Genomic DNA, 21193 nt, shown 5'->3' with positions numbered 1-21193 from the left:
GTTTTGTTTTCACAAAGACACAGACTCAGTTGCCATTCGCGTGGCACTCACATGTCTACATGCTGGGGTGCTTAGCGGCACCATAAGGAAAGGTGCCAGCGAGTCCTTATTGGCTTATTTGCCTGATAAGAGCCAGAAATCCCGACAGAACTCTTCATAGAAGGAGCTGTAGAGAAAGTATAAATCATCGGCATGATCTCTACATGAGGATAGAAGGCAGGCCAAGTGGTCCAATGTGTTCTCAAATGGAGCATCCTATTAGAAATCTTCCATATAAAGTATATGGTCAGTCCACCCTTGAACCCCAACATATGTTGATTTGTAATGAGGTCGATCAGGTCTCTGTTGGGGTTCCAGCATTTTTGATCTGCACATTATATATCACTATATACTGTATATCACTATAATAGAAACCTGATGGAAACAGAGAAAACTAAAAATTCATCAGAACTATAGAGTATAGTGTGACAGTAAATGTACCCAACATTATCATAGTAGAGCAATTTCACCGTGTTAGGAAATTGCTATAAATGGAATACCCATGTTACGGAATTGCCGGTTAAGCATTTCGCCAGTAGTTGCTGCTGGAACCTGGGAGGAAGGGGAATGACAGATACAGTGAGTCCTAATGCTTGGCCCACACCCAGTCCCTACATACTTGCCTCAACTACCCTAGGCAATAGAGGACAACTGCAATCTCAAACCCAAAGCAATCTCAATACTAGATAAAAAACAAAGATACCCGCAAAAACTCAAAGCACCAACTAAGTATCAATGTATTAATAACACAAAAAATTCTTTTGATTTTAAATCTAAATTTATTGTTACAAAAAAATTTTTAATTGTAAAAAATATTGGTATCAGGAAAACACAAACACATAAAAACATTTAAAAACAACAGATATCAAACAACAAGAGTGGAGGTCGCACTGGACTGAGCAGCTCCAGCAGGTGCATAATCTGCTAGTGGTGTAGGGGATGAAAACAGCCACAATTAATGTGTGTATAGAGAGGCCCAGTATTTTGTATATATAAATGTAAATAGGCTCCTATTGCCCACAATATCACAAGATCAAGGCACTTAATTGAAAAGTATCTGTAGCATTGCAAAGATCATACCCACATCACCACTATATAGTAAGAGCATATAAGGTAACAAAAACAATGTAAAGTTACACACACATGCCAGTATTACATAAGCCAACCTACATAGGACAAAAATGTAAAGCATATACATAAACCACTGCTCAACAGCTGCGACCTCCACTCTGAGCCCCGACAGACCGTTTCGCCCCTGCTTCTTCAGGGGGCTACGAAACAGAGAAAACTAAAAATTAATCAGAACTATAGAGTATAGTGTGACAGTAAATGTACCCAATGTTATCATAGTAGAGCAATTTTACCGTGTTAGGAAATTGCTATAAATGGAATACCCATGTTAGGGAATTGCCAGTTAAGCATTTCGCCAGTAGCTGCTGCTGGAACCTGGGAGGAAGGGGAATGATAGAGACAGTGAGTCCTAAAGCTTGGCCCACCCCCAGTCCCTACATACTTGCCTCAACTACCCTAGGCAATAGAGGACAACTGGGCGACGGTCTCTTCCTATAATACAAGTGAATACACAGAGTGCGGAAAAGACAAACAAACAGGGAAGGGTAATCAGTGGAGCCAGGGGTCAGAGCCAATCATGCAGAAAAGGACAGAATCAGAACCAGAAAAACAGTCAAAGGGAAAAGCCAAGGTCAGAAATAGATAATAAGAGAAACAGTATATCAGTAGCACCCTCAGGGTGGCTAATATCAAGTAACCAAGATAGGATTGAAAAACTATGTAAAGGGTAACAAGAACCTGCCCCAAGGAAGGATGTCAATCAAAAAGCTACTAATGTTAACTCTCAGAGCACTGGCTGGACTGGTACACTGCAACAAATTCTCAGCAGTGCTAAAACAACAGAAGACCCAAGAGAAGAGGATCATAAATGGGCACAACTCCTGTGTCGTACCATGCGGCCGGAGGATGCCGCAGAAGCCCGAACAAGCAGGGATATTACATCCCAACAAAAAAATTGTAAATGTATTGTTCACAAGTTTCCGAATTGTGTGTAATAAAAAGGATCAAAGACACATATTGTAAAAGGTACAACCACTAAAGGAAAAGAAAATGCTTGCAAATTGATGTCGGCCATAACTATTTCATAAAGCTAATACACAAAATGAATTCATCTATTAAAATAACACTAAGCATGGAATGGGATTTAATGAAACATAATCTTTAATGGCTTTTGATGTAAAAACTTATGAAGATCATTATGAATACATTAGTGGCTTTTCAAAGTAGCTGATAAAAAGTTACATTAAGTCCAAAAGACACATTTGATATAATAAGACTTGCTATAGACGCTGGTAATACAAATATTGATCTTATTTAGGATAATATATCGGGGACATCTGAATAATAACAATAATAGGGAATTACCTATTTTCCTTCCATTTCTATTTTATAATCACTGCCAACCTGCCAAGAAATACAAAGTCTAAATTGAGTCCTAATGTTGCCTTAATATTGATGGTAACACAGAAAAGGCAATTTACATAACAGAGCGAGCTATTAGATTATCCTTATGTATTATTGATCCTGTTTTCCATTCCACATTTCCATTTGCTTGAAATATTGTAATTTCCATTAGTTATCCTTACACCTGTACAAATGTACTAATGTACGAGACCGACATAATTTTAATATACCCCTGTGAAAATCAATATTGAGAAATGTTGGAGACGAAGGATAATATTTTAAGACATTGTGATGTTTTAATGCTTGTATAGAGGGAAATAGCCTTTCATATATGTTCATATAGTCACTGAAATAGTCTTGCTTAGTTAATGGTCATTGTTCATTTTATTAAGTGGAAAGCTGTCAGGTGCTCATGCCACTGGTGCCAATATTACATGTTCTGGAATCCATTTATCCATATATACCTGTATCTACAGCGGGCAAAAAACGCATTTAGTCAGCCGCCAATTGTGCAAGTTTTCGCACTTAAGAAGATGAGGTCGGCCTGCAATTGACATAATAGGTAGACCTCAACTATGAGAGACAAAATGAGAAAATCATTGAAAATCACATTGTCTGATTAGGAAAGAATTTATTTACAAATTATGGTGGAAAATAAGTATTTGGTCAATAACAAAAGTTCATTTCAATCAGTGGTGTAACTAAACGGGGTAGCAGGGGTAGCGGCTGCCACAGAGCCCAGGACATTAGTTACTCCAGCCGGTAACGGGACCTACTTACCAATCCTGGCAGGGGTTGGGATCGGTAAATGATGCAGCGGGCCCCACAAGCACTATTACACTCTGAAAAGACCCCTGAGTATAATGATCGGAGGCCCAGGAGAGGTAACGTAATATAAAAAACATTGCTACTTACCTCTCTGCACTCCGGGCATGCTTCGGGTCTACTTGCGTGACATCACATGACCGGGACCTGCATCCATATGCATAGTGACGCGGTCCCCTGGTCACATGACGTCCCGGACGTCATTGAAGATGGCCAACAGCGGCGGAAAATGCAGCGGAGCCGGGAGATAGGTAAGTAAGAGTGTTTTTCTAATGTTTTTACCCCCTGGGTGTCCGATTATTGTACTCTGGGGTCTGAAAAGACCCCAGAGAATAATAATTGTTCATTGATGTCCACAAAGGAGCATAATACTATGTGCAGGGGCAACTATGGGGCATAATACTGTGTGCAGGGACCACTATGGGGGATAATACTATGCGCAGGGTCCACTATGGGGCATAATACTGTGTGCAGGGACCACTATGGGGATAATACTGTGTGCAGGGGCCACTATGGGGGAATAATACTGTGTACAGGGGCCACTATGGGGCATAATACTGTGTACAGGGGTCACTATGGGGCATAATACTGTGTGCAGGGACCACTATGGGGATAATACTGTGTACAGGGGCCACTATGGGGCATAATACTATGCGCAGGGTCCACTATGGGGCATAATACTGTGTGCAGGGACCACTATGGGGATAATACTGTGTGCAGGGGCCACTATGGGGGCATAATACTGTGTACAGGGGTCACTATGGGGCATAATACTGTGTGCAGGGGCCACTATGGGGATAATACTGTGTGCAGGGGCCACTATGGGGGAATAATACTGTGTACAGGGGCCACTATGGGGCATAATACTGTGTACAGGGGTCACTATGGGGCATAATACTGTGTGCAGGGGCCACTATGGGGGAATAATACTGTGTACAGGGGCCACTATGGGGCATAATACTGTGTACAGGGGTCACTATGGGGCATAATACTGTGTGCAGGGGCCACTATGGGGATAATACTGTGTGCAGGGGCCACTATGGGGGAATAATACTGTGTACAGGGGCCACTATGGGGCATAATACTGTGTACAGGGGTCACTATGGGGCATAATACTGTGTGCAGGGGCCACTATGGGGATAATACTGTGTGCAGGGGCCACTATGGGGCATAATACTATGCGCAGGGTCCACTATGGGGCATAATACTGTGTGCAGGGACCACTATGGGGATAATACTGTGTGCAGGGGCCACTATGGGGGCATAATACTGTGTACAGGGGTCACTATGGGGCATAATACTGTGTGCAGGGGCTGCTATGGGGCATAATACTTTGTGCAGGGACCGCTATGGGGGATAATACTGTGTGCAGAGACCGCTATGGGGCATAATATTGTGTGCAGGGACCGCTATGGGGCATAATACTGTGTGCAGGGACCACTATAGGGCATAATACTGTGTGCAGGGACCACTATGGGGGATAATACTATGCGCAGGGTCCACTATGGGGATAATACTGTGTGCAGGGACCACTATGGGGCATAATACAGTGTGTAGGGGCCACTATGGGGTATAATACTGTGTGCAGGGACCACTATAGGGGATAATACTGTGTGCAGAGACCGCTATGGGGCATAATACTGTGTGCAGGGACCACTATGGGGCATAATACTGTGTGCAGGGACCACTATGGGGCATAATACTGTGTGCAGGGACCACTATGGGGCATAATACTGTGTGCAGGGACCACTATGGGGATAATACTGTGTGCAGGGGCCACTATGGGGATAATACTGTGTGCAGGGGCCAGTATGGGGGATAATAGTGTGTGCAGGGACCACTATGGGGTATAATACTGTGTGCAGAGGCCACTATGGGGATAATACTGTGTGCAGGGGCCACTATGGGGATAATACTGTGTGCAGGGGCCAGTATGGGGGATAATAGTGTGTGCAGGGACCACTATGGGGCATAATACTGTGTGCAGGGACCACTATGGGGCATAATACTGTGTGCAGGGACCACTATGGGGCATAATACTGTGTGCAGGGACCACTATGGGGATAATACTGTGTGCAGGGGCCACTATGGGGATAATACTGTGTGCAGGGGCCAGTATGGGGGATAATAGTGTGTGCAGGGACCACTATGGGGTATAATACTGTGTGCAGAGGCCACTATAGGATATTATAGTGTGTAGAATGGCCACAGCATGGATGGTGCCCTGGGTGGTCACCTATTCCAACCCTCATGCCGACTTATCGCATTGTAGTGAATGGAGTCATGACCATGTGCAATATGGCTCCATTCACACAGGGTACTCTGGGACCCCCAGAGATCACATACATCCCCTATTCTGTGTCACATGTGGGAAAACACTTTTGGGAATTTGGTGGTCATTCTGCATGTAGAAGGCCTGTATGTGGCATTGGGCTGGCGTGAATTGGGATTCTTCTGACTACGACTCCATATGAAGGTAGTGTAGACAGAGCCATTGTAGAACATTAGAATAGCCCTATTCCCAGCTCATATAAGATGAGACTTTACATTTTATAATTTTTCTCTTATGACTTTGAGTATAATATTGGGTTCCAACAAATGACGTGACGTAATGCAGCAGAGCCCTTTGCTACCCCCTCCCCCTCTTGCCCCCTACCACAAGTTCTCCTCTTTGCCATGTGTATGAGGTTACTTTGACAGATGACATTACACGCACTTCCTCTTGCTGCCGCTAGGTGTCGCTGTGGTGTACGCTAGGCCGCTGCCGCTCTAGCCCGCCAGCGCTGATCTCTGTGCTCCGCTCCGGGCCAGACTGTTGTTTGGGTCGGTGTTGTTGTTGCGGGTAACGTACGTTACGCCGCCCGGGGATGGCGGAGGCCGGGGTATCGGCTGCCGAGGTGGTGGCTGAAACCAGGAGAGCGGGCGGAGGGGAGGCCGAGCTCCAGGGCCCCGGCTGGAGCGAGTCTCAGTTACGTTCATATCAGTTCCAAACCCGTCAAATCCCGCGACTACACCACACAGATCCTCGGGCGGAAGAACTCATCGATAATGAGGTGAGGGAGGAGGCAGAACATGGAGCGGGCACCTGTCATGTCAGCCTGTCTGTACTTGGTGTCACATTCACAGGAATGCCCTGTGGGTACCCAGGTGGATGTGGCACCACGTATAGGTAACACAGGTGGATATAGGTAACACAGGTGGATGTGGCACCATGTATAGGTAACAGGCGGATGTGGCACCACGTATAGGTAACAGGTGGATGTGGCACCATGTATAGGTAACAGTTGGCTGTGGCACCACGTATAGGTAACAGGTGGCTGTGGCACCACGTATAGGTAACAGGTGGCTGTGGCACCACGTATAGGTAACAGGTGGATGTGGCACCATGTATAGGTAACAGGTGGATGTGGCACCATGTATAGGTAACAGGTGGCTGTGGCACCACGTATAGGTAACACAGGTGGATGTGGCACCATGTATAGGTAACAGGCGGATGTGGCACCATGTATAGGTAACAGGTGGATGTGGCACCATGTATAGGTAACACAGGTGGATGTGGCACCATGTATAGGTAACAGGTGGCTGTGGCACCACGTATAGGTAACAGGTGGATGTGGCACCATGTATAGGTAACAGGTGGATGTGGCACCATGTATAGGTAACAGGTGGCTGTGGCACCACGTATAGGTAACACAGGTGGATGTGGCACCATGTATAGGTAACAGGCGGATGTGGCACCATGTATAGGTAACAGGTGGCTGTGGCACCACGTATAGGTAACACAGGTGGATGTGGCACCACGTATAGGTAACAGACGGATGTGGCACCATGTATAGGTAACACAGGTGGATGTGGCACCACGTATAGGTAACACAGGTGGATGTGGCACCACGTATAGGTAGCACAGGTGGATGTGGCACCATGTATAGGTAACAGGTGGATGTGGCACCATGTATAGGTAACAGGCGGATGTGGCACCATGTATAGGTAACACGGGTGGATATAGGTAACACAGGTGGATGTGGCACCATGTATAGGTAACAGGCGGATGTCACACCATGTATAGGTAACAGGTGGATGTGACACCACGTATAGGTAACAGGTGGATGTGACACCATGTATAGGTAACACAGGTGGATGTGGCACCACGTATAGGTAACAGGTGGATGTGGCACCATGTATAGGTAACAGGCGGATGTGGCACCACGTATAGGTAACAGGTGGATGTGGCACCATGTATAGGTAACAGTTGGCTGTGGCACCACGTATAGGTAACAGGTGGCTGTGGCACCACGTATAGGTAACACAGGTGGATGTGGCACCATGTATAGGTAACAGGTGGCTGTGGCACCACGTATAGGTAACAGGTGGCTGTGGCACCACGTATAGGTAACACAGGTGGATGTGGCACCATGTATAGGTAACAGGTGGCTGTGGCACCACGTATAGGTAACAGGTGGATGTGGCACCATGTATAGGTAACAGGTGGATGTGGCACCATGTATAGGTAACAGGTGGCTGTGGCACCACGTATAGGTAACACAGGTGGATGTGGCACCATGTATAGGTAACAGGTGGCTGTGGCACCATGTATAGGTAACAGGTGGCTGTGGCACCACGTATAGGTAACAGACGGATGTGGCACCATGTATAGGTAACACAGGTGGATGTGGCACCACGTATAGGTAACACAGGTGGATGTGGCACCACGTATAGGTAGCACAGGTGGATGTGGCACCATGTATAGGTAACAGGTGGATGTGGCACCATGTATAGGTAACAGGCAGATGTGGCACCATGTATAGGTAACACGGGTGGATATAGGTAACACAGGTGGATGTGGCACCATGTATAGGTAACAGGCGGATGTGGCACCACGTATAGGTAACAGGTGGATGTGGCACCATGTATAGGTAACAGTTGGCTGTGGCACCACGTATAGGTAACAGGTGGCTGTGGCACCACGTATAGGTAACACAGGTGGATGTGGCACCATGTATAGGTAACAGGTGGCTGTGGCACCACGTATAGGTAACAGGTGGATGTGGCACCATGTATAGGTAACAGGTGGATGTGGCACCATGTATAGGTAACAGGTGGCTGTGGCACCACGTATAGGTAACACAGGTGGATGTGGCACCATGTATAGGTAACAGGCGGATGTGGCACCATGTATAGGTAACAGGTGGCTGTGGCACCACGTATAGGTAACACAGGTGGATGTGGCACCACGTATAGGTAACAGACGGATGTGGCACCATGTATAGGTAACACAGGTGGATGTGGCACCACGTATAGGTAACACAGGTGGATGTGGCACCACGTATAGGTAACACAGGTGGATGTGGCACCATGTATAGGTAACACGGGTGGATATAGGTAACACAGGTGGATGTGGCACCATGTATAGGTAACACAGGTGGATGTGGCACCATGTATAGGTAACAGGCGGATGTGGCACCACGTATAGGTAACAGGTGGATGTGGCACCATGTATAGGTAACAGGCGGATGTGGCACCACGTATAGGTAACAGGTGGATGTGGCACCATGTATAGGTAACAGGTGGCTGTGGCACCACGTATAGGTAACACAGGTGGATGTGGCACCATGTATAGGTAACAGGCGGATGTGGCACCACGTATAGGTAACACAGGTGGATGTGGCACCACGTATAGGTAACAGGCGGATGTGGCACCATGTATAGGTAACACAGGTGGATGTGGCACCACGTATAGGTAACAGGCGGATGTGGCACCATGTATAGGTAACACAGGTGGATGTGGCACCATGTATGGGTAACACAGGTGGATGTGGCACAATGTATAGGTAACACAGGTGGATGTGGCACCATGTATAGGTAACAGGCGGATGTGGCACCATGTATAGGTAACAGGCGGATGTGGCACCACGTATAGGTAATACAGGTGGATGTGGCACCACGTATAAGTAACACAGGTGAATGTGGCACCACGTATAGGTAACACAGGTGGATGTGGCACCATGTATAGGTAACAGGTGGATGTGGCACCATGTATATGTAACAGGCGGATGTGGCACCATGTATAGGTAACAGGTGGATGTGGCACCATGTATAGGTAACAGGCGGATGTGGCACCATGTATAGGTAACACAGGTGGATGTGGCACCATGTATAGGTAACAGGCGGATGTGGCATCATGTATAGGTAACACAGGTGGATGTGGCACCATGTATAGGTAACAGGCGGATGTGGCACCATGTATAGGTAACACAGGTGGATGTGGCACCATGTATAGGTAACACAGGTGGATGTGACACCATGTATAGGTAACAGGTGGATGTGGCACCACGTATAGGTAACAGGTGGATGTGACACCATGTATAGGTAACACAGGTGGATGTGGCACCATGTATAGGTAACACAGGTGGATGTGGCACCACGAATAGGTAACACAGGTGGATGTGGCACCATGTATAGGTAACACAGGTGGATGTGGCACCACGAATAGGTAACACAGGTGGATGTGGCACCACGTATAGGTAACACAGGTGGATGTGGCACCACGTATAGGTAACACAGGTGGATGTGACACCACGTATAGGTAACACAGGTGGATGTGGCACCATGTATAGGTAACACAGGTGGATGTGACACCATGTATAGGTAACACAGGTGGATGTGGCACCACGTATAGGTAACACAGGTGGATGTGGCACCACGTATAGGTAACACAGGTGGATGTGGCACCATGTATAGGTAACAGGTAGATGTGGCACCATGTATAGGTAACAGGTGGATGTGGCACCATGTATAGGTAACAGGCGGATGTGGCACCATGTATAGGTAACACAGGTGGATGTGGCACCATGTATAGGTAACAGGCGGATGTGGCACCATGTATAGGTAACAGGCGGATGTGGCACCATGTATAGGTAACAGGCAGATGTGGCACCATGTATAGGTAACACAGGTGGATGTGGCACCATGTATAGGTAACAGGCGGATGTGGCACCATGTATAGGTAACACAGGTGGATGTGGCACCATGTATAGGTAACAGGCGGATGTCACACCATGTATAGGTAACAGGTGGATGTCACACCACGTATAGGTAACAGGTGGATGTGACACCACGTATAGGTAACACAGGTGGATGTGGCACCACGTATAGGTAACAGGTGGATGTGACACCATGTATAGGTAACACAGGTGGATGTGGCACCATGTATAGGTAACACAGGTGGATGTGGCACCACGAATAGGTAACACAGGTGGATGTGGTACCATGTATAGGTAACACAGGTGGATGTGGCACCACGAATAGGTAACACAGGTGGATGTGGCACCATGTATAGGTAACACAGGTGGATGTGGCACCATGTATAGGTAACACAGGTGGATGTGACACCACGTATAGGTAACACAGGTGGATGTGGCACCATGTATAGGTGACACAGGTGGATGTGGCACCATGTATAGGTAACACAGGTGGATGTGACACCATGTATAGGTAACACAGGTGGATGTGGCACCACGAATAGGTGACACAGGTGGATGTGGCACCATGTATAGGTAACACAGGTGGATGTGGCACCATGTATAGCTAACACAGGTGGATGTGGCACCATGTATAGGTAACACAGGTGGATGTGACACCATGTATAGGTAACACAGGTGGATGTGGCACCATGTATAGGTAACACAGGTGGATGTGGCACCATGTATAGGTAACAGGTGGATGTGGCACCATGTATAGGTAACACAGGTGGATGTGGCACCATGTATGGGTAACACAGGTGGATGTGGCACAATGTATAGGTAACACAGGTGGATGTGGCACCACGTGTAGGTAACAGGTGGATGTGGCACCACGTGTAGGTAACAGGTGGATGTGGCACCACGTATAGGTAACACAGGTGGATGTGGCACCATGTATAGGTAACAGGTGGATGTGGCACCATGTATAGGTAACAGGTGGATGTGGCACCATGTATAGGTAACAGGTGGATGTGGCACCATGTATAGGTAACAGGTGGATGTGGCACCATGTATAGGTAACAGGTGGATGTGGTACCATGTATAGGTAACACAGGTGGATGTGGCACCACGTATAGGTAACAGGTGGATGTGGCACCACGTATAGGTAACAGGTGGATGTGGCACCACGTATAGGTAACTGGTGGATGTGGCACCACGTATAGGTAACAGGTGGATGTGGCACCATGTATAGGTAACAGGTGGATGTGGCACCACGTATAGGTAACACAGGTGGATGTGGCACCACGTATAGGTAACACAGGTGGATGTGGCACCATGTATAGGTAACACAGGTGGATGTGGCACCATGTATAGGTAACACAGGTGGATGTGGCACCACGTATAGGTAACACAGGTGGATGTGGCACCACGTATAGGTAACACAGGTGGATGTGGCACCACGTATAGGTAACACAGGTGGATGTGGCACTATGTATAGGTAACACAGGTGGATGTGGCACCATGTATAGGTAACACAGGTGGATGTGGCACAATGTATAGGTAACACAGGTGGATGTGGCACCACGTGTAGGTAACAGGTGGATGTGGCACCACGTGTAGGTAACAGGTGGATGTGGCACCACGTATAGGTAACACAGGTGGATGTGGCACCATGTATAGGTAACAGGTGGATGTGGCACCATGTATAGGTAACAGGTGGATGTGGCACCATGTATAGGTAACAGGTGGATGTGGCACCATGTATAGGTAACAGGTGGATGTGGCACCATGTATAGGTAACAGGTGGATGTGGCACCATGTATAGGTAACAGGTGGATGTGGCACCATGTATAGGTAACAGGTGGATGTGGTACCACGTATAGGTAACACAGGTGGATGTGGCACCACGTATAGGTAACAGGTGGATGTGGCACCACGTATAGGTAACAGGTGGATGTGGCACCACGTATAGGTAACTGGTGGATGTGGCACCACGTATAGGTAACAGGTGGATGTGGCACCATGTATAGGTAACAGGTGGATGTGGCACCACGTATAGGTAACACAGGTGGATGTGGCACCACGTATAGGTAACACAGGTGGATGTGGCACCACGTATAGGTAACACAGGTGGATGTGGCACCATGTATAGGTAACACAGGTGGATGTGGCACCACGTATAGGTAACACAGGTGGATGTGGCACCACGTATAGGTAACACAGGTGGATGTGGCACCACGTATAGGTAACACAGGTGGATGTGGCACTATGTATAGGTAACAGGTGGATGTGACACCATGTATAGGTAACAGGCGGATGTGACACCACGTATAGGTAACACAGATGGATGTGACACCACGTATAGGTGACACAGGTGGATGTGTCTCCATGTCACAGTTGCTCAGGTAGATGTCGTCTTATGACTGTATGACCCTGGTAGATGTGTTGCTGTGTTCGGGTCATCTGTTTTATTCTCGGTTTACCGAGGTGGACTTAACAATAGATTCCTCACCTTGTCCCTGTCACTCAGGTGGATAATGCACATAGATGTGACACTAAGACCCTGTTACCCAGCAAGATGCAATTGCCATTTAACACAAGGAGACTTTTTTCACAGTGTAAGTTTGCCTGTTTGGGTTTCTTTGACCTTTGGACAGCCGTATGATATACCCAGTCAGGGTAAATAACTAGGTTTTTTATTCTGAATTGGCGGAGAGCTAGGCCATATATGGCTGTCCTTTCTGGATATTAAAGGAACACTAATCCTAATAATGAAGGATAAGGCCTGGGCTATAACTTCATGTGAATATGCAGGTGTAGCAGGTGACTTCAATGGGAGCCGCTCGCTTTTTTTTCCTGCTAGCTATTAGCGGAAAAAAGAAGCCAGATGACTTATTTTCCTGCGGATTCTGCTGCAGTCGCGGCTTGAGACACATTTATTTGGGCCTAATCAGGAGCGGTCTGCCATGACGGATTGCTGCATTGGCGTCCCATTGCAGCTAGCCACGCAAAATGTTCACAAGGCGGAAAAGGTTTCCACCACCTTTACCTCCATGTGAGCTCCATACTCTGATGCTGCTAGCACCAACATATTTTATTTACAGAGGTGACATTTTAAGGGCTAATTCACACGGGGCGCGGAATGGCAGATTTTGGTCCTGATTCTGACTCGAGAAGCTGTGTCAGAATAGGGCCAAAATGCGCCTGCCACGACAGTCGTGGCTTCCCACTCCAGAGTAGGCCCAAATGAATGGGCCTAGACCGGAGGGTGCTGCCGTGAGGCAGACGCCAGGGCTGAATCCGCCTGAAGAAAGGACAGCTCACTTCTTTTTTCTGTGAGCGGCAACTCTAGACCTCTGTTGTGAGGGGGCAGATTATGACGTGGATTCAGCGCCAAAATCCGCCCCGTGTGAACGAGCCCTAATGGGTTAGAGGAACTTTACTGTTTCTGATGGACCATGGCGGTGAGCCTTTTGTGAGTTACAGTTACATTCGTTCACATCTGTGTTGGTATTCCGTTCGGGGGAGTCCTCATGGGGACCCCCTCGAATGGAATGACGAACACATTTGCAAGTGCTGTGCAGTGAAAGCACACGGACCCCATAGACTATAATGGGGTCCGTGTGCTGGCCGCTCGCTGCCTGCATGAATCATGAGGACAGGAAAGTAGATTGTGAACTCCTGTCAGCATGTTCTGTGCAGAGATCTGGCGGCAAGCACACGGACCCCATTATAGTCTATGGGGATCTGTATGCTTTCACTGCACACTGCTTGCAAATGCGTTTGTATTCAGTTCAGGGGGGGGAGACCCATGCGGACTCCATTGAACGGAATACCAATGCAGATGTGAACTGTAATCTCATCCACACATTGCAAAAATAATAAAAAGGCTTACATAAAAATGCTGTATTTTCCCATAGACTTATATGGGGGTGCTGTGTTGTTTTTTTCTACAGTGCTTTTTGGCTGCATTTCAGCATTGTCGCTTTCTACAGAACTCATTGGGATCAGCGAGCACGTGCGTCGTCCCTGTTTGCATCTCTGGCGCTTTTTGCTGTGACTCATTGCCAAACACATTACATTGTACAGTAGACTGCTATCATCTGTCCAGCTGACTGTTCTCCACACACAAACGCCAATGAACAGTCTGACTAATCTTTTACTACCCCAAACACTCGAAAAATGAAAGTTGGTCAATGCTAATGAAGTGATGCAAAGAGGAAATGACGTACACCTATTGTGTGCGTGTGCAGACTCATGGCCACTGTACCTACTGTATATACAAATAATCACAGGCAACAGACGGCTAAAATCACCTAGCAGAATAAAGAGGCGACTTGCCTGGTAACTGGGCGGACTCTGCTCTAACCTCCTAATAAGGTGAATGGGAAAAGGAAATGTTTCTGCTGCCACGTGAAAGATTTCCATGGAGGGATCCCCCTGCAAAATCTGGGATAGGTGTTCTAGTGATTGCTCCATGGCATTGCACTGAACCCAGCATTGACTAATGATACTTGGATGGGACTTGACCGCCTGAAGGTGGACTAGTATAGAAGTGTCCCAAGCAGTGGACCTTCTTTCACATCTATCCCAATAAGACATATAGTCAGGGGGTTACCGTCTTCTGTAGATAAGGCCTTTTATCCAGCCACACATTTTTGGACTTAAAGGGGTTGTCCATTCGGAAAAAAGGTTTTGTCATAATGACTATTTATCCATAGGTCACCAGTATGTGATCTGTAAGGCACCCGGCCCCCACACAGATCAGTTGTTCCGGCTTCCTCCTTTTATTGTAGATTTTGTTTTATCACTTTTATTTTTTGGGGGCACAGGATAAACAAAACCCAGAAGTGTTGCCACTTTACTATATATCGCATTCACCAGGTGGGATAGATAATAGTAATGTTATACAATGGATTGATACAGATATGACCATACCCTTTGTGTGTATTTTTTTTTATGTATAGTTTTTAAACACCTTTATGACTGTGAAACCACTTTGGTGCCGTGGTTAACATTGGTCATAGCGTCTGTGAGACTAAGGGTAATAGTAACCTTGTAAATTGGTTAGAGAGCGCGGCGGTATTATTTATTGCATGGACCAGAGGTAGCAAAGCTAATAGGGTTAACCCTTAGCTCTTATACAGAAAATGCAAGGGTAACACACGTCTAATACAGAAGGAGCAGTAAAGGGTCAGACCCCTTACAAAAGGCGAGGAGGAGGGCACCATAAGCACGGAAAGGAGCGTCAGCCTTCAGTATGGGGAGAGGCATAAAAAAAACATGCATTTGTATATGTGGCTTTGTGCAAAAATGCTCCATGTGCAATCTTATCTCGGGGTATCATGGCTGAGATGGGATTAGAGGAATTTTGGAGACCTCTGAATGCAGCTGTTTCCTATGGACAAAGACCTCCACTATATTCCTAACTCTTCTTTACCTCTATGGGAGTTATATAGATAGTGGTCCTGGTGGTCAGGAGGATGAGCAGTGTATTAACATCTCATACATGACTGGTATCTGTTGGGCGCCATTGGTGCATGTTAGGCTACTGACACAGGGGTGGGGTGTCTGTTAGAAATAAAATTATAAACAAACATGTGAATAAAGCCAAACCAAAGGGAATTTTTCACCAGGAAACTTCATATCACACAAATCACATTGCATGGTAGGACACATTGGGGGGATTCATCCCTCCCTAACACCAGTTTACTAGAGATAAGCGAACACTGTTCGGAACAGCCGTAGCGAACACTGTTCGGAACAGCCGTTCCGAACAGCACGCTCCCATAGAAATGAATGGAAGCGGCCGGCACGCGCGGGCTTAAGCGGTCGACCGCCGGCAAAGTCTGCATGCCAGTTGCTTCCATTCATTTCTATGGGAGCGTGCTGTTCAGATTGGCTGATCCGAACAGTGTTCGCTCATCTCTACAGTTTACTGAAGCAGAGGGATGATATTCAGGTGCACGGCCCTTTCTTGCTCTAAATATTCGCCTCAAGCCCTAATCCGTTTCTCGCCTGCCACATTCTGCAGATATGGGCGTTGCGGGGATCAGGGGATTTATTAAAGGCATTCTACCATTAGAATCAAATTTTTTCTCGTTGACACGTAGGAATAGCCTTAAGAAAGACTATTCTCCTACCTGTGGTTGTCTTCTCCGCGCTGCCATTCGGTAGAAATCCTGGTTTTCGTCGGTATGAAAATGAGTTCTCTCGCAGTACTGGGGGCGTCCCCAATGCTGCGAGAGAACTGTCCAGCGCCGCCTCCATCTTCTTCAGGAACGGCCTCTTCACGCGTCTTCTTCCAGCGCGTGCGGTCAAACTTCTAGGCCTCAGGCAGAGCCGACGGCGCATGCCAGCTGCCACAAGAGAAATGGCCGCTTACACAGTAATTAAGTGGCCATTTTCTTGTGGCCTGTGGACATGTGCAGTCAGCTCTGCCCTAGACCCGAAGCCTAGAAGTTTGACAACACGTGCTGGAAAAAGACGCGTGAAGAGGCTGTTTCTGAAGAAGATGGAGGCGGCGCTGGAGAGTTCTCTCGCGGCATTGGGGACGCCCCCCAGTACTGTTTGAGCGCTGAGAACTAATTTGCATACTGGTGAAAACCGGTATTCCTACCAAACAGCGGCGCGGAGAAGACAACGACAGGTCGGAGAAGAATAGTCTTTCTTAAGGCTATTTCTACATGTCAATGAGAAAAATTTCCTTTTAGTGTTAGAATCCCTTTAACACTCACTCCAGATGGAGATTTCCATTCTGATCCCGGGCCCTTATAAATCTCTTGGTCCCTGTGTGGTTTTTAAGAATGGCGTATCCTTAGTATGATATGTATTGTGCCATTACTATGCTAGAAAGCAATATGAAATACAATTGTAAAATACTCCCAGTTACAACTATATAAGTTAGCTAGTCCCGGCAATAGTTAAATTGTGGGTAGCCATTAAATCCCCAAATACTCTGGTATTAGGTAGCTAAGAGTAATCTGATGGAGTGATGTTTACTCTGCTAGGTAGCACTTAGTGTAGATCTGGATCCACATGCCGGCTTTGATCCAGTCTATATGGACGGTCTGTTTGTCAGTGATAAATGTATAACAGGCGAGCGGCGCACCCAATGTACAGATCATGAGGCCGCTCGCTCGCTGCAGGATCTCTTATCTGACATTCTCGGATCCTGGTTAATGAACCACTACGTGTTTAGCAAAGCTTCCAGGTTAGCGGAGGTGTTACCTGATCTCAGGCAGTCCTGCAGGTTTCCATTACCAGTCACAGCACACAGATTGGTGCTCACAGGACACAGCTATCCCATTTCCATTCCAAAAAGTAGGAAACTTGTATTTATTAAAAAAATCTGATACAATAGTATAACTTCTACACACTGGATAATATGATTTTTTCTGGCATGTGAAGGGCCATAATATAGTTCTGTAATAGAGCCCAGTACCGCTATACAGACTGCTGAGCAATGTAGTCAGGAAGCTGGCCTAGAAAATAGGATGTAGTGCCAGGACTGAACATGAGCGAGGTGAGTGCTGAGCTCTGTCACGTAGCCGTCAACACATATCAACACTTCCTCATTGGTTAGCAATGGCCTGTCAGCTGTGGTTGTGGTCACGTGTGTATATGAAGTATGTAGGTCGCATTGCCAGAAACATGTGTACGCCTTAATATAACTAATATAACTGTGAGATGGCTCTTCTTACATTCTGAGGGTTGGAAACGGGCACATTAGAGGTGGTCCTATGTATAAGGATGTATTCACACAGTCACTTCACACTGCAGTTTTTGCTGTCTGACCAAGAGCCATGCCTCAAAAAAAGCAATATTACCCCCCGTTTCTGTACTATCTTTATGACCCAATAATTGGAAGTACAAACTGTAGCACAACTGCACCTAGTGAATACATCCTAAAAATCACTTCACTTTATGTGACCTATAATGGGGGAAACTAGCTTGTGTGTGTGTGTGTGTATATATATATATATATATATATATATATATATATATATATATATATATATATATATATATGGGGGTCTCTGAGGTGGGATACTTATTGGTTAGACTTTTATGGAATATCCCATGGCTATGCTGTAACTGAGATGGGAAAACCTAGGTAGTTGCCAATACTGTAGATTTTTGGGGAAATAGAAAAAAAAAAACTGCAATTTTTTAATACAGTTTTTTTGAGGTTAAAGAAAGAAATGGGTCCAGCAGAAAGTATAAGGGCCCGTTCACACGGGCACAGAGGGGGCAGATTATGGCGCAGAATCCACGTCATAATCCGCCCCCTCACAATGGTGGTCTATGGAGAGCGATCTGCCCTTTCTTTAGGTGGGTTCCACCTCACGGCAGGATCCTCCGGAGTCGCCCCGATCATTTGAGCCTACCCCAGAGCGAAAAGCCGCGACTTTTGGAATCTGCGACAGTTGTGGCAGGCGGATTTTGGACTGAGAGTGACGCGGCCCCCGCATCACTCTCGGTGCCAAAATCCACCCTTCCGCTCCGTGTGTGAAAAGGGCCTAAGGGTGCGTTCCCACCTCCACCTCTTTGCAGAAAGTATAAGGGAGCAGGTACTCCTCTGGAGGGGCACGTAGTAAGTAATAGGGAAGTAGTAAATGTATGTGGGCATTGTATGAGCTGTGCAATGATGTATACATAAAATTCTTTGCAGCGTGTAACTTAAAAAAGGGACGGATCGGGCCTTGTGGTCATTTAGAGTCTGACTACAGGATGATGTGTCGCCATGTTGTATCCCCTGTGAGCAGCCCTTGGTATAGGACCAATGTGACTACAGCTCAGTCATCTATATGAGGGCCGCTCATACACATTATAGATACCGCTCAGCAATGTATGTAAGTACCAGGCCATGATGGATCACATGTCTAACTATTTGTCTTCTCGTTGGACCAGGAGCCGGTGGTTCTGACTGATACAAATCTTGTGCACCCAGCACTAAAATGGGATTTGGATTATCTGAAAGAAAACATTGGAAGTGGGGACTTTTCTGTGTACAGTGCCAACAGCCACAAATTTCTATATTATGATGAGAAGAAAATGGCAAACTTTAAGACTTTCAAGCCCAAGTCCGTTAGGCAAGAAATGAAGTTTCCGGAATTTGTAGAGAAGCTCAGAGATATAGAGCAAAGAGGTGGCGAAGAGAGGTAAGGTCGCATTTTATAAGTATACCTCCAAATATTTCTATATATCCCTCATGAGCAGTTTTACGATATACCAGCTCCTATTCCGACAACTTCTGGTTCCCTGTTATTCTCTGTATATTTGTGTCCAGACATGGACTACAGTGGAATGAAATCTGCTCCAAAGGCTCCGAACCTGGAGGCCACCTCAGATTCCGATAAAAAAAAAACCGGGTAACCGCGACTGAAGCCGGTGCACTTTACCGGCATCCAGCCGCGCACTCTGCTCTGGATTAGGCCCAATGAGTGGGCCTAGTCCGGAGGAGGGACTGTCTTCAGGCTGAATCTTGAGGCGACTCGGCCTGAAGAATGAGCACCTCGCTTCTTTTTTTCCGGGAGCTTGAAGAAACGGTTCCTGAAATAAAGACCTGAGCAGCTCCCATTGATTTCAATGGGAGCCGTCTTTTTGGTCAGGGTTTTGAGGCGAGTACGGCCTCAAAACCCTGACCAAAAAACTCTGGTGTGAACTTACCCTATAACATGTCCATATAACTAATACCCACTTCTTGACAAAAGGGTCACCAGACGTTCGTGGCTCATTGAATGTTACGGAAAAAGCCAAGATGAGGCCTGTACTTACCAAAACTGACTGCTTATGTGGCCATTTGTGTGAGGAGTCATTGAGAGAGCCTGAAATTTACGTGGCCTAGCTATGAGCCATTAACAAATGGCTTACAAATACTGACTTGGTGTCCTGACAGATTTCTGTATTGTATCCGATAGCAAAGGATCACTGACTGAGAAAAAGAAAAGAAACGTAACCCCCCCGAGATGATGATAAAAAAAAGTACAATTTATTGAATGATTAAAAAATCACGTATACAGCAATAGCAAAAAATGCATAAAGGGGCACTGCTGACAATGTAGAATGAAAATGCTGGACTATGCCCCTACTCAGGAGTAGTAAGATGGCGGGTGTATGTGACTCACTACCAAGTAAAGGCAATCGGTCAGACATGATAATCCTGCATAAAAGGCCATGAAGCAGAGAGAAAACATAACACCATGTGACATTACTTTACAAGAGACGAAGGACCCAGCACTGACTTTGCCAAGGGATCACCATGATAATCATGTTTGACCCGATTTTCTTTACTTGGTAGTGAGTCTCATACACCCGCCATCTTACTACTCCTGAGTAGGGGCATAGTCCTGCATCATCATTATATACGGTACATTGCTTTGGCCTAGTATACCCATTATCAGCAGTAGAACTTCGTCTTCCCCCCTTTTTGTCTATGAACGTTCATGTTTTTGCATTTTTTGCTATTTTTGTATACGTGATTTTCTTAATCATTCAATAAATTAGACTTTTTATCTCAGTGGGATTGTGTTTCTTTTCTTTGAGATTTCTGTATTGGTCATCTATTCAATACAGTAGTAGACTTGTTATTTTGACCCATTGTAACCAATGAGGTATGTCCCCGGATACTGTGAAAATTGGCCATTCGGTGCTACTCTCTCACCAGGGAGAAGTATATTAAACCAGCAACACATTTATCCCCATACCACATTCATTTAGCCCCATACCACATTCATTTAGCATGCGGCTTGGTTGCAGCTTAGTCCCATTTGAGTGATAGGGGCTGAGATGCAATACCAAGCACAGCCACTAGACATTGTATTGGCATTGTGCTTGATATTCAGCGTTCACTGGGGCATTGTCATCTATAAGTGTCCTGTGTCTATAACCCA

General features: G+C 46.4%; 1 protein-coding gene across 1 annotated transcript in view; it reads left to right on the top strand.

Moving 5' to 3' along the window:
• Positions 1-6125: 6125 nt before the first annotated feature.
• HIF1AN (hypoxia inducible factor 1 subunit alpha inhibitor) overlaps positions 6126-21193 on the top strand; it is a 29339-nt gene continuing 14271 nt past the window's right edge. The window contains exons 1-2 of the mRNA XM_075258244.1: positions 6126-6392; positions 19212-19462. Coding sequence (XP_075114345.1) covers positions 6207-6392; positions 19212-19462 — 437 coding nt within the window. The 5' untranslated portion in view covers positions 6126-6206. The remainder of the gene's footprint in view (positions 6393-19211; positions 19463-21193) is intronic.

This window comes from Leptodactylus fuscus, chromosome 10 (assembly GCF_031893055.1).
Source record: "Leptodactylus fuscus isolate aLepFus1 chromosome 10, aLepFus1.hap2, whole genome shotgun sequence".
In the NCBI taxonomy this organism is placed as follows: Eukaryota; Metazoa; Chordata; class Amphibia; order Anura; family Leptodactylidae; genus Leptodactylus; species Leptodactylus fuscus.
Note: the sequence above shows the minus strand (reverse complement) of the source record. Positions and strands in the feature narration are given on the sequence as shown.